The following is a 14,020-nucleotide window of genomic DNA, read 5'->3' on the forward strand; positions in this document are numbered from 1 at the left end:
GGGCGGACGTACTCAGCGTGGGTCAAAATGGAGCTTTTTTTTCGATTTTCAAAGCATGATTCTGAACATACTTTAAACGTTGTAGATAATCTATTTATATAATTTTGAAGCCTTATTATATTTAAAATATATATTTTAAACATTTGATGACTGCATTAAGTATTTTTATTACATAAAATAGTATTCTTTTAAACCTCTCGCTCTAATGTTTCAGAATATAGTCATATTTCAGTACATCCATGTGCGTGGTGTTAAAATTTTTTACATTTATTAATTTTTAAACGCATTTATAAAACCTTTAGTATAATTTATATCGACATTATTATAGTGAAATATTTACGATAAAAAATTATATTGATAATCTCTGTGATCCCAAATTTGACAAGAATTAGGCTTTTTATTATTCAAAAAATGGGCAAGATTAACACATTTGAAGATAATTATTCTAAAGATAATCATTATAATATGCTATGTCTTTGACCATTCAAATGTGATACACATTCTACGAATAATGATTGCTTTATAATAATTATTAACCTAAGAATAAGGTAGTGTTTTTTTTTAAATACGCCACTTCTTTTGGCATTCCCCAGTGGTTAAGCTACAACATAAGGCCGTAGCCATAAATTGGCAAACTATAATTGAAGTAGGGTGTAAAATGATGTTAACGCGCGTGTTTGAACATGTACCTAACCGAAAAAAATACGCGAAGGAAAAATTATGGTAAGTACATAATAAATGTTAAAATTAACAGGGGCGGCTCTACCGTAAGGGTTCGTAGGGACTATCTTCACATGGTAATCATCTCAAAAACACACGTCTAACTAATTACATGATTTAATAAACTATTTAATTTATTTTATCCATCGAAGCCCGTTGCAATTTGAGAGATATGTATTATTATTATTATACAAATAAATAAAGCAATGATTGTAAATTATATAACATAATGATGCTAACGCAGTATTACAATAATAATTATTAAATTAATACGCTCTATATTTAAGGGTAACGCCTGTTAACTAATTTAAAAAAAACACTGACTGGGGTCACTCAGTGCCATCCCATCGTCGCGGTACAAATCTCGTTGTATAATAATGATGTGAATGCATTAGCATTATTATGGTATAAGTAGAATGGGGAGCGAATAGAATGACCCCTAGGTGAGTAAAAGTGCTCGCTGTGTTACATTATTCAAAACTGATTTAAAAGTAACGAATTGGATAATATTATTTGTTCTGAAAAATTACTCATTTCCTCATTAATAAAAACTTATTATTATTTAATAGATAATGTCATCATCATCATCATCCCGAATCTATTCATTGCTGGATGAAGGCCTCTTCAAGCGGCTTTCACTTCTCTCGGTCCTGGGCTTTGCGTTGCCACGTACTTCCGCAGAACTTTATCATTTCATCGATCCAGCGTCTACCTTGCGGACGTTTTGCATAGCACTGGATGACTAGATTTGTCCAACGATCATCTTTTCTTCGAGCTATATGTCCAGCCCATCTCCATTTAAGGCTTTTAATAAACTATTACATCGCAAATCCTTGTCTGCTTTCTTATTCACTCATTCCTCTTTTTGTCATTTCGCGTTATGCCCAGCATGCACCTCTCCATACCACGTTGTGCTACTCTAAGTTTCTGGATCTCTCTTTTACTTAGGGTCCATGTTTAACACGCATGTGATCACGGGAAGCACACACTGGTTGAACACTTTGCGTTTTAGGCACAGTGGAAGGTCACTTTTGAAGATATTATTCAGGCGGCCAAAAGCACTCCAGCCAATTGTTTGCAGAGATAATGTATAAATAAAAAAATAGGTAAGTATGTCTATTAATAATTTATGATTAATGGCTAAACCCCACCTCATAGAAAGTCGTCGAGCTGACACTGACTATTATATTAGTGTAGTGGGCTACAATTAGGTTGGTTAGTCCATGTGTTTGCAAACCACATCCTATGGAAACATTCTAACATTATTTACAAAGAAAGGAAGTCTGTAAAGGTATAGGGGTTTTCGATCTGGTCAACTATAAAGGAAAATAACAACACAATTGAATTTTAAATAATTTTATTGCGGTATCGCTCTGCGAGCGTGAAAACATTTTAAAATCTGTTCGGCAGTTTTATATATTTTGTTGAGATGAATTACCTACCGCAAAATTCCGTAAATTCACAGCATCTACTAGGTATAACATGTTCTTTTCAATCATCGGTATCGTAATATCGTATCACAAGGAACGAATTATATGACGTGAGGTATTCAAAAAGAATTACTAGTTTGGCTTAATTAAGTAGGTACTAACTTAGTTATGGTAAATATAACAGAAATATCTTGATATTCTCAAGTGATCGCTGTTGTGCAATGTGTAATAATTATATTATAATGCATTAAACAGAGATAAGCCTTGGTTTGAATCCTCATCGAATTGACTTTATGAGACTCGTAATATAATATGTTTTCACATTATATATATCGTCACTGTTCTGGCAGAAGACACTAATTCGAAAATAAAACATATTGAGTTAGTTATACCAAAATGTTCCTTATTTCAAGTTTTACCGTCTGGAAACCTTCTTAATAAATAAACAGTCTTTATTTTAAAGTCATCCTTTTTACGATTACTTAATAAACTCACATGATAGACCATTATTTCAAACATTTTAACAACTTCAAAGTCAAATTACTCAAATCGAAACAGTTAGTGTGTTCTGCCAGAACAGAGACTATATTTTCGTAGTATCTACATAATATATGAAATCATTCAGATTAGGTACGATTTTAATATTGCACTAGCTGTCAGGCCCATTTCATCATGAGAGCAAGTGTATTTTGTTATTTTTTATTGAAGTTTAGTACTATTAACAACTAATTCGTCCACTCTATACGTATTTTTTTATTAATTTCTCTAAATAGTATAGTATCTCTACCTCTACCAATATCATCGTTTCTATATACTGAAAATTCCTAGGTATCGATAAAGTCTCTTGAACATGTCAATATCATTTATTTCATATTTCAAAAAAATAGGTTTCATGAATTATAAACGCATTTTTGAAGTTATACTAATTCTTTAGGCGCGTTTGGGAAAACATTTCAGTGTATTTTTGGCGTGGGACGAAGTTGCGCGCGGAATGGAAATGTAATGCATTAATTTTAGCGTGGGACGGAAGTTTTGCCCGCCGATGCAACATAATTGATTTTGCGCGGCGTCGTTCGTGTGTTCTAAATGCTGGAGGTTTGTAATTTTCAGCTGTGATATTAAGGGCTGTGGCTTGGCCGGTTGGGTAAAGACTGAATGTTGCAACTTTTATTAAATTTATGACTTAAATTATATATCAATAAATTTTGTAAATATTGAGTTGGTAAACAATGCAAACAATGGTATGTTGTATATTTACAATATTTAGACACTTCATACACAAAAATACATATTTTTACAGTTTACGATAATATTTGTCATATATCCCATGTCAATTTATTTATTAGCAGTTTATAATATTTATTTTTTTTACAATTTAGACAATAATAATAATTATGTTTCATCACAAAAGCCAATATCACGTTCCAGTTAAGCCATTAAATAGGCTATGTTTTACTTTTGATTTGTAATAAATTATAATTGTTAACGAAAACGTTTACAGTCATTTTTTTGAGTAAAGATGGTCGAAATAGCGGTGTGCAAAATTTTTCAAACACAGGTGTTGAGATATTTTTCTTCCAAAGTAGGTACATTCTCAAATAATATTATGTTTTTTTTTTAATTGAAAAATGTTGTAATATTAGAGTCTGTCCCAAAAAAAGACACTGGATTGTCTATGTCTATTTATAACCACTATGAACTATTTTATGTTTCTTTAAGTGAGATGACCGAATACACCTATAATCACAAGAATCGCATTTAAAAGGCTTTTCACCACTATGAACCATCTTATGTTCTATTAAGCGATAGGACCGAATGCACTTGTAATCACATGAATCGCATTTGAAAGGCTTTTCGCCACTATGGCGCATTTTATGTACCTTCAAGATAGCGGACTGATTGCATCTAAAATCACATGAATCACATTTGAAGGGCTTTTCGCCACTATGAACCATTTTATGTATTTTTAAGTTAGCAAACTGAGTACATCCAAAATTACACAAATCGCATTTGAAAGGCTTTTCACCAATATGAACCATTTTATGTTTCTTTAAGGTATCGGATTGATAACATCTGTAAACACATAAATCACATTTAAAAGGCTTTTCACTACTATGAACCATTTTATGTCTCTTCAAATGAGTGGACTGAATAGACATGTAATTACATGAATCGCATTTGAAAGGCTTTTTACCACTATGAACCATTTTATGTATATTTAAGCTAGAGGACTTGCTACATCTGTAATCACACAAATCGCATTTAAAAGGCTTTTCACTACTATGAACCATTTTATGTCTCTTCAAATGAGTGGACTGAATAGACATGTAATTACATGAATCGCATTTGAAAGGCTTTTTACCACTATGAACCATTTTATGTATATTTAAGCTAGAGGACTCGCTACATCTGTAATCACACAAATCGCATTTAAAAGGCTTTTCACCACTATGGACCATTTTATGTCTCTTTAAGTGAGAGGACTTGCTACATCTGTAATCACACAAATCGCATTTAAAAGGCTTTTCACCACTATGGACCATTTTATGTTTCTTGAAGGATTTATCATTGAAAACGGTTTTCTTGATTTTTTGTTCATTTTCATCGTTATCATGTAAAGAAACGTCATGCTCAATCTTGTGGTTTGTAAGAATTTTTTTAGATGAGAAAAAAGCAAAGCACACGCCGCATACAAAATTCTTTTGATAAAATGAAGCTCGTTTTAGCACCAGGTAGACCTTCTTAGTTTCCTGGGCAATTTCCTTTTTAATATCATGTTCGTGGATATCGATTTCATCATACGGCACAGCGGACTGAATGTCAACCATGTCAGGTTGTGTATGCTGACATTGATGCAATTCTATTTTCTCGGCGATTTCTTGGGATATTTCAACAGATAATCGAATAGCATTTGAATCGGTTTCCCTTTCGTGTTTCATGACTAATGGCAACAACTGAAAATCAAAATAAACGTGAGTGAAAACATAACAGCCAAATCGTCACAAAATATCAAAAGTGTCGCAGATTTAAATGCAATACTTATCTAAATGATCGGAACGATAATCCTAAATAAACATAAGTGATTATTTATATATTATTTATATAAGCGATTTCAGTGGGTACCAAGAGTAATTCCACAAGGAGGCAAAAAAGATTAGCGATAATTCGATTCGTACTGTATTTCATCATCATAATCATCATCAGCCTAAATCTATCCTCTGCTTGATGAAGGCCTCTTCAAGCTGCTTCCACTTCTCACGGTCCTGTACATTGCGTTTCTACGCAGATCCGTAGAACTTTACCATTTCATCGATCCAGCGGCCTCTAGGTCTACCTTGCGAACGTTTTGTACTTCTTTGATACCACTGGATGACTAAATTTGTCCAACAATTCTCTTCTTCGAGCTATGTGTCCAGGCCATCTACATTCAAGGCTTTTAATAATCTCTATTACATCGAAAATCCTTGTCTGCTTCTTGTGTACTTATTCCTCTTTTTGTCCTTTCGCGTTATGCCCAGCATGCACCTCTCTATATCCCGTTGTGCTACTCTAAGTTTCTGGATCTCTCTTTCAGTGGCACTTTGTGTCCACATCACTGGCGTGAGACTCATCAGAGGAGGTGGCATTATAGTGCACCCGAAGACGGATGACGAGGCTAAGCGGCTCCTGGCTGCCCCTGGGCTTAGCGAAGCTAGTCTTATGGCTAAAGTCGCGGGGCGTTAACTCCTCCGCGTCATCATTTTCAATGTGCCCATCGCCACAACTGAGACCGAATTAATAGATGCAATCATCGCAAACACCTAAGAGGCGACTGGCCTTCCAACTGAGGGATACTTCGACGTGAAATTAAGCCATAAGGCCGGACCAAGGCTATCTGTGCGGTCACATGGCGAAGAGTTGCTCTCCTAAAACAACTTACGGCCACTGCACAAAAGAGGGACACGACAAAGCAGAATGTCCCACGGCTGAGGAACCAGCAAAGTGCCAGGCTTGTACTCGCTACAAGAAGCCAAACAATCACGCGGCCAACGACCTTGAATGCCCTGCGCGTTTACACGGCATCGAGGAAGACAGAAGCCGCACGGACTACTGCTCGCAATTATCTCCTTCGCTCAGATCAACGTGGGCAAGGGCCGAGCCGTTTCTGCTGAATTCTTGGAGGCTGCCCTAGTCCAAAAAACGGACGTTGTCATGATCCAAGAGCCTTACGTTTTCGGCCCCAATCGGGGTCTGCGCGGTGGCCTTGTCATGCAAGCCACCCGAAAGTCTCTAGCTTGCATATTTTTGATTGACCCCGCACTGGCTGTGCTGCACCTATCACACCTTTCCAATGAACTTTTCGCGGTGGCGGAGATTTCCGACAACAGGGGGCTCTCTATAATAGTGATATCTGCTTACTTCCAGTTCGATTTCCCAACCTTTTATTGTTCTGAACAGTTGGATAAGATCTTAGATGCTTGTAGAGGCAAGCAATTTGTTTTTGGGGGTGATGTCAACGTCCAGTCTTGGCTCTGGGTCCCTTCTAGGCCCAGGACTAAGGATAACCTCGAGGAGCTCTTGGCCTCCTATGATTTGACGGATTTTGCTCAACGACCCTAACGGGCCGGCCACTTTTTCCACCATAAATGGCGAGTCACACATCAATGTCACTCTGACGTCCAGTGGCGTTGTCGCACGCGCCGTAGACTGGCAGATCCACGTTGACACGGACACCGTCTGATCACCTTTTCGATCAATGCCGGGCGAGGTGCTGCACCGTTGAGCCAAACCGGGAGCGCACTACTTCCCAGGCGCTTACAGACGAGCGGGGTCAATTGGGACCTGTTTGATACTGAATTCGATAAGCGCATCAACACTCTGGCCTCTGCCGCGCCAGTAGAGGACCTCCATCAGAGAGCCAATGACCTCACTTCGATCATTGTTGAAACCGCAGAGTCTACGCTGAGCAGAACCTTTTCAAGGCCGCCTAACCTTGCTTCATGGTGGACACCCAAGCTGTCATCTCTTAGAATGACAATGAGACGGGCCCAGAGAAAATTGCAAAGAGCTAGAAGAATTCAGACCGATGTAACCAGATATGATGAAATTGTCTTGTTCAACTACAGAACTGCAAAGGCAAATCTCAAAAATGGAATAAATAAAGCGAAGAAAAAGCACTGGCGGGACTTCGTCTCTGAAATGGGGGGCTTCGATCCGCGGGGGCCGCCTTTCCGCGTGATGAAGCTAGGCTCAAGGCCCGGCAAAGTCATGGCGGCAATGCAGCGTCCTGATGGCACTTTTGCGACGGACAACGCGGAGACCGCAGCGATCCTGCTGGAGGCCCTAATCCCACAGGATGTTTCTGCGGCACATGAGGATGAAAATACTCGCCTGTTGAGAGAGTTAGCACCGTTAGCACTGCAGACTCCATGCTCCTCTGAGCCAACCCAAGCTGAAGTGGGTTGCCTATTCGACGGCTTCAGGGCGGGCAAGGCCCCCGGTCCTGATGGAATCGACAATACGATCACTAGAAGGGTTTGGCTCCGGGCGCCCAACGCGACACGGGCTATACGTTGACTGCATGAACAGGGGCATTTTCCCGGACCGTTGGAAGAAGGGCCTCCTAAGGGTCATATCTAAATCTTGCGCACGACCTCCATCTGATCCGAAGGCATACCGACCAATCACCTTCCTACCAGTACTGGGAAAGACATTGGAGCGGCTGATAAGCAGAAGGCGTGAGGACCACCTTCAGAGATTTCACCCTATCTGAGACAGGCAGTTCGGTTTTAGACCAGGTAAGTCCACTGAGGACGCCATCAGGTGTGCGCAGAAATTTGTTGAGGACTCAGAAGGAGTCATTGTGGCCGGATTTTTCTTGGACACAGCCGGTGCCTTTGACACCGCATGGTGGCCCCTGATTCTGTCCAAGCTCCGGCTGAGACAAATAACGGGGGACCTCTTTGCCCTAGTGCAAAGCTATTTCACCAATAGAGAAGTTGTGCACGACTCTGGCACTGACCTGATTAACAGGGTAACCACCGTGGGGTGTCTACAGGGCTCCGTGCTTGGACCTATGCTTTGGGATATACTGTTTGATGACGTCCTGACGTTGCCACTTCCTCCGGGATGCGCGCTTGTGGCGTATGCCGACGACATTCTTCTGCTAGTCGGTTTGTCGAGTCGTGCGGCCCTCGAGCGCGTGTCTTCGGACACGCTGTCGAGAATTCTTGACTGGGGTAAATGTAACAAACTCATTTTTGCACCAGGCAAAACAGAAGCTGTCCTCCTCAAGGGCCGCTCGAGAATAAACATTGTTAAAAGAGCACCTAGTGTACGCTTTGGCAACTCCGGGGTCAGGTTTTCTCGTGTGGTGACCTACCTGGGGGTTGCTCTGGATGACAAGCTAACCTTTCTGAGACATGCCCAAGTAATTGTTGCGAAGGTCAATTCGGCCTACCAAAAGGTTTCTCGCTTGGCGGGTAACAACTGGGGCCTTAAGCCTTGTGCCTTGAAGATTGCCTATGGGGCTATATTCATGGGCTTTGCTGGATATGCCTGCAGCGTCTGGCACACAAAAGCCTCGCTGTCACATTTCAAGAGGGCTCTGCTTGGCGGCCAGAGGGCTGCCTTGATTGGCCTTACCAAGGCTTACAGAACTACTTCGACAGACGCCCTGGCGGTTCTGGCGGGAGTCTTCCCCCTTGACCCGCACGTCAAAATAAGAGGTTCGATCACCCTCCTTCTGAGGGGGATCAGTACAACACTGGATGGTGTCCCTTTGACACAGCCACTGAGAGTTGAGGGCGTTTTATACCGAAAGACTGTGAGCTGGTTCTAAAGACCGCATACGCGTCATGGCAGGCGAGATGGGTGGCCTCCGCTTAGGGCCGCCAGACATTTCTTTACTTTCCGGATGTCTCGGCGAGACATACGACGAGGAGATTGTTGCCGACTCACTGGACCAGTCAATTCTTGACTGGCCATGGAAACTTTGCGACCAAATTACAGGAGTTTGGCCTGGCAGGACATGGGTCGGGTTGCTCATGTGGACATGACCAGCAGAACGCAGAGCACGTACTGTGGGACTGTCCACTTATGGGCCTCGAACGAGCGGAGTTTTTTGCCTGGGTCTGACCCCATTCGGGCCCAATAAGACACGCAGATATGGTGGCAACCGAGGCCAATTTTGAGGCCTTTACTAAATTCATCAGAGCGTACGGAGAGCGGGACAACCCCGACTCCCCCTGCGACTCGGCAAACTAAAGACAATTTGATAGTTGCCGATAAATAAATACAATGGTACTTTTGCACTTCGGTGCAAGGTTGCATCACCAGTCCCGTGCGGCTCCGCTCGGGACAAAAATGAGGGCTTAAATTCTTTGAACTAGCACACCTAAGGGTTACGATAGACGGTTGCGCATCGACGTGACTGCATATACATAACGGGAGCGGAGGCGGGAACCTTTTTCCAAAACATGACCAAATATATAATCAGCTCTATGAACGTTTTATGCGACATCGCGAAGTACTGAAACAGTTTATAACTCTTCTACCAAACGGAAAAGCTGCTCCAACCGAAAGTGCATTGCAAGAGTTTCGTGAGCTGTGCGAATTTTATGACCGTGATATGCCTTCTACAAATCTTGCAATTTTAAATGCCGAATTGAAATTACGTTATAAAAAGTTTAATAAATCTAATGCAGTCACTCCATGCAGAAATGCTGTAGACGCCTTATCAAAATGCGACAAAGTGTCAGTGAAAGATCATTTTTTACCTTACGCCTTTTAAAAACATACATAAAATATACATAAAAACACATAAAACAAACATTATAATATAAAGTGTACATGGTGACATACCAAGACGTAGTCAAGATTAAATGGACTGGCCTTATTTTATATACACAGAGAGATTACAATACATTGACTGCTGACTAGATAATTACTTTTTCATTACAACATTTAAATAACATGCTAATTATATCGAATGACCACTTTAATAATTAATCGTTACGCGCTGGGCGCGTTTTTAGTGTCCAATGTTAAGTAACCATGGCCGAAATAATTCGAGAGCTTTGTAAAAAGAAAAGAAAACTTGATTTTGTTCTGTAAATAAAATTTTCAAATCCTACTAAATGGTTTTTTTCATTTGCATGAAAACTATATTAAACTCTTTTACTCGCCCCCCCCCAATTAATAAATCCTGGTTACGCTACTTGTGTAAAGTATGGATCTTATAGTGGCTAACATCCTTTTTTTGTAAAAATACTGCTGCACTGCACACAACGGTTACTGTTTTCATAGGTAATAATATATTCATTGACACGTTTTCGTTTTCAAGTAAATGGGCAACATTTTTTAGTCATCTTTCCAGGGCCTCCGCCGATTGGCCTCCGGTAATTGGCCGCCGGTACAATGTATAAGGTACAACTACTGAGAAGATAGAAGCATATTAAACTGACTTGCTTACTTACTCCAACAAATCGTAACGTACGTCTATTCCTTTGCGCATTTAATTCAACTGTGCGGCGTCCAATCCTCCCGGAGGCCAATTGGGTCGGTGTCGAATTGGGTCGGCGTCCAATTGGGCCGGCGTCCGATTGTACCGGCGGCCAATTACCGGAGGCCAATCGGCGGAGGCCAGTTCGCGGTGCCAAATCGTCCTAGACCCTCTTTCCACGATTTGATGACAAGAATTAATTCCCCCGTCGCCATCAGAAAAAATATTGACGTGTTCACAGCTCGACTTTCACTCTCAGATTGCCAGCGAGTCCGAAATTTCGTCGCACCTATAGTTGAAAATTATTTGCCGTTTCACTGAAGTATGCTATTAAATTTTTGGTGTCAGTGCAATGTCATTAAGTAGGTATATTGTGTCAAGATTGCAATTTACCTGAAGCAGTAGCCCTAATGCAAATTTTGTTATAAAAACAAAATGGAAACGCAAAAGAGCTTGACCATTAAGTCCAATAAAATGTATGGGTACCCACACCCAAATGACATTAGAAGATATATATGTGCCAACAATAATAGGTACTTCTATACCAAACTCAAATACTGTGGGTATCAGTGGCGAAGGGTGGAGGTATGCTTTTAAAATCCACCATAAATAGTGCACGCTAAACTTTGTCAGTCATACGTATTTGTTTTCATTGAAATAAGACTACAATGATTTACAGATGGTGTTGGTTTTTTTTTTTTTTTTTTTTAATTTAATTGAGCTATGAATGATAAAGTGTACGCAATTTTATCGTATTACCCAAAATTTACCAAAACTTTTATGATTTGGTTTAGGCTGGGTTTGAATTTTAAAAACTAACCAATAAAATCTGTAAAGAATTGTAGTCTAAGTTCAATAAAAACAAATACGTATGACTAAGTTAAATGTGCACTATATATGCAATATTTATGGCGGATCTTAAAACCCTACCTCCACCCTTCGCTACTGGTAGGTATTTTCTCATAATTACCAAGATAAGTAGTTAAATACATATGTGTAGATAATACGACTGGATAGGATTAATACCTAATTATGTCTTCAAAAGTGACCTTCCACTGTGCCTAAAGCGCAAAGTGTTCAACCAGTGTGTGCTTCCCGTGATCGCATATGCGTGTGAAACATGGACCCTAAGTAAAAGAGAGATCCAGAAACTTAGAGTAGCACAACATGGTATGGAGAGGTGCATGCTGGGCCTAACGCAAAAGGACAAAAAGAGGAATGAGTGGATAAGGAAGCAGACAAGGGTTTGCGATGTAATAGAGTTTATTAAACGCCTTAAATGGAGATAGGCTGGACACATAGCTAAAATAAGAGACAATCGTTGGACAAATCTAGTCATCCAGTGGTATCCAAGAGTTACAAAACGTCCGCCACGTAGATCTAGAGGCCGCTGGAACAATGAAATGATAAAGTTCTGCGGAAGTACGTGGCAACGTAATGCACAGGACCGAGAGAAGTGGAAGCAGCTTGAAGAGGCCTTCATCCGGCAGTGGATAGATTCAGGCTGATGATGATGATGGTTAATGACTGACATTAATTGTTAGCCGTGTTGCATGAAAGATCACACGAAGATAATATTCTATAGGTACAATGCATACAAATAAACGTACTGAATGTTCTGCTGTAGGATCTGTGCATGAACGCCCTGGTTGAGGATCTTCATCATAGAATGGGTGCAACTTATCTCCGACAAACTCACTCTTGACGTCAACCACGTGAAGGTCAGCCTCGTGTTTAATATTGTCAATAAGGCCTGCTTCTGGGTACTGTAAGAGATGATAATATGTTAATAATCAAAAAGTGACTATGGTAAAAACATGGTTACGAGATAATAACCTAGCAGTAAGTTATTGAGAATATATTAATACTTTCGACCGAAGGTACTTGATTGAATTTGAATTTTAATTCTAATGGATTCAAGCTCGGCACTATTCCATTTAAGTCGTTTTTGCGGCCCGGGTTTCGCCTTTCGGCATCTTCAGGCGTCGTGTACACTCACCAAAGCAAACACACACTGACAACGAACACTCAATTCCCTACCTATTTATTCAGAGGTTACAATAAAAAATACAATAAACAAATTATTAATAGCTGAAGTGTCAGTAAAAAACACTAATTAGTAAAAACCCTATCTTATTAATAACAATACACTGGACAGCATATTATTATAATGAATCGTCAAATCTGATAATAGGTCATTATTCTTTATAACAATAAAAATACTACACTCAAGATGTGTAAATCGTCAATTCTAAGAAAAATAATTAATCGAGTTATTATTCGATTAATACGTTGTATTAAAACTAACCTCCATAGAAATATTGTCGACATCTTCTTGCTTTATATAAATACGGTCGTCTGTGCTTATTGACCGTTTTAAGGGCACGTACTCGTCTGTATCGATCGAGTTATCGTTTGGTTTTTGTTTTATTATATCCATTTTACGTTATATAATAACTAGACAATGTGTCAGAACAGTAAATTTATTAATCTATGACATTGTCATCAGTGTTGCAATATTTTGAAAGTGGAATTCCAATTTATAGTACCTATTTCGGAATAAAATATAGTACGCGTTGTCATCTGTTAAAAATATAAAGGTTTTTTGTAACTCTGTGTTAATAATTCACCGCGGGCCGCAGGTTCCCAGTTTTTCATAGTCGGCTCGTTTTTATTCAGGAAAAATATTTCACCGCGGGACGCAGGTTCCCTATTTTTCATAGTCGGCTCGTTTTTTTTAGGAAATACATTTCGGCGCGGGCCGCAGCTTTCCAAATTTTCAAAGACGACTCGATTAATACTATAATTATAGTAGGGTTGGCAACTCTGGTTGCCATCTTTTTATCACCGAATTATAGTTCGGCAAAATTATTTATAATAGGCAGTGACGTCCGGTGTGGAGAATAATTAGGTATATATAAATAACAATCTAAACTTAGTAAAAACAGAATTATTTATATTTCCATTAAAAATTTTAACTAATTACTGATTGGAAACAAAATGTACCTACCTATTACTAATTATAAATGTCTAGTTTATTTCCATGTCCTTAGACGTCATGCAGCAATGACACGTGCATATTTGCGAATTATATTTGAATTATAGATAGGTATGTACCTATATACTTACATAATTTAAAATTTATGAAACGAATACGTGTATTAAATAAGGCTCTAAGTACCAAAAAGTAGTATTGCCCGTAGTTACAAAATACCGAGTCATTGCAGTAAAATTTCATGAAGCAGACCTTTTGAAAATGTAGTTTTACAGTGTGAAGTAATCACGGCAGCTTCTATAATTTTAGGTATTAAGAACTCGCAAGTGTCAACACACCATCGTCAGCTATTTTATATTGAAAGCCGTTGACCACTGCAGTGCTACTTACACC

General features: G+C 39.4%; 1 protein-coding gene across 3 annotated transcripts; it reads right to left on the bottom strand.

Annotated features, from left to right (window-relative positions):
- Window positions 1-3,116: 3,116 nt before the first annotated feature.
- Window positions 3,117-13,127, bottom strand: LOC147077225 (uncharacterized). 3 transcript variants are annotated; one of them, XM_085940755.1, is made up of 4 exons: window positions 12,941-13,127; window positions 12,243-12,398; window positions 10,607-10,921; window positions 3,387-4,223 (listed from the first exon to the last, which is right to left on the bottom strand). In XM_085940755.1, the coding sequence occupies exons 1-3, from the start codon at window positions 13,070-13,072 to the stop codon at window positions 10,868-10,870; spliced, it is 342 nt and encodes a 113-aa protein (XP_085796881.1). In that variant the 5' UTR covers window positions 13,073-13,127; the 3' UTR covers window positions 3,387-4,223; window positions 10,607-10,867. The 3 variants fall into 3 exon arrangements, with proteins under 3 accessions (XP_085796882.1, XP_085796881.1, XP_085796883.1); XM_085940757.1 differs by lacking the exon at window positions 10,607-10,921 and adding an exon at window positions 4,429-5,104 and having other exon boundaries at window positions 3,522-4,259; XM_085940756.1 differs by lacking the exon at window positions 10,607-10,921 and having other exon boundaries at window positions 3,117-5,104.
- Window positions 13,128-14,020: the final 893 nt, after the last annotated feature.

The sequence above is a fragment of the Rhyacophila brunnea genome, unplaced genomic scaffold (genome assembly GCF_057557595.1).
Source record: "Rhyacophila brunnea isolate RB1 unplaced genomic scaffold, BYU_Rbru_1.0 scaffold_13, whole genome shotgun sequence".
In the NCBI taxonomy this organism is placed as follows: domain Eukaryota; kingdom Metazoa; phylum Arthropoda; class Insecta; order Trichoptera; family Rhyacophilidae; genus Rhyacophila; species Rhyacophila brunnea.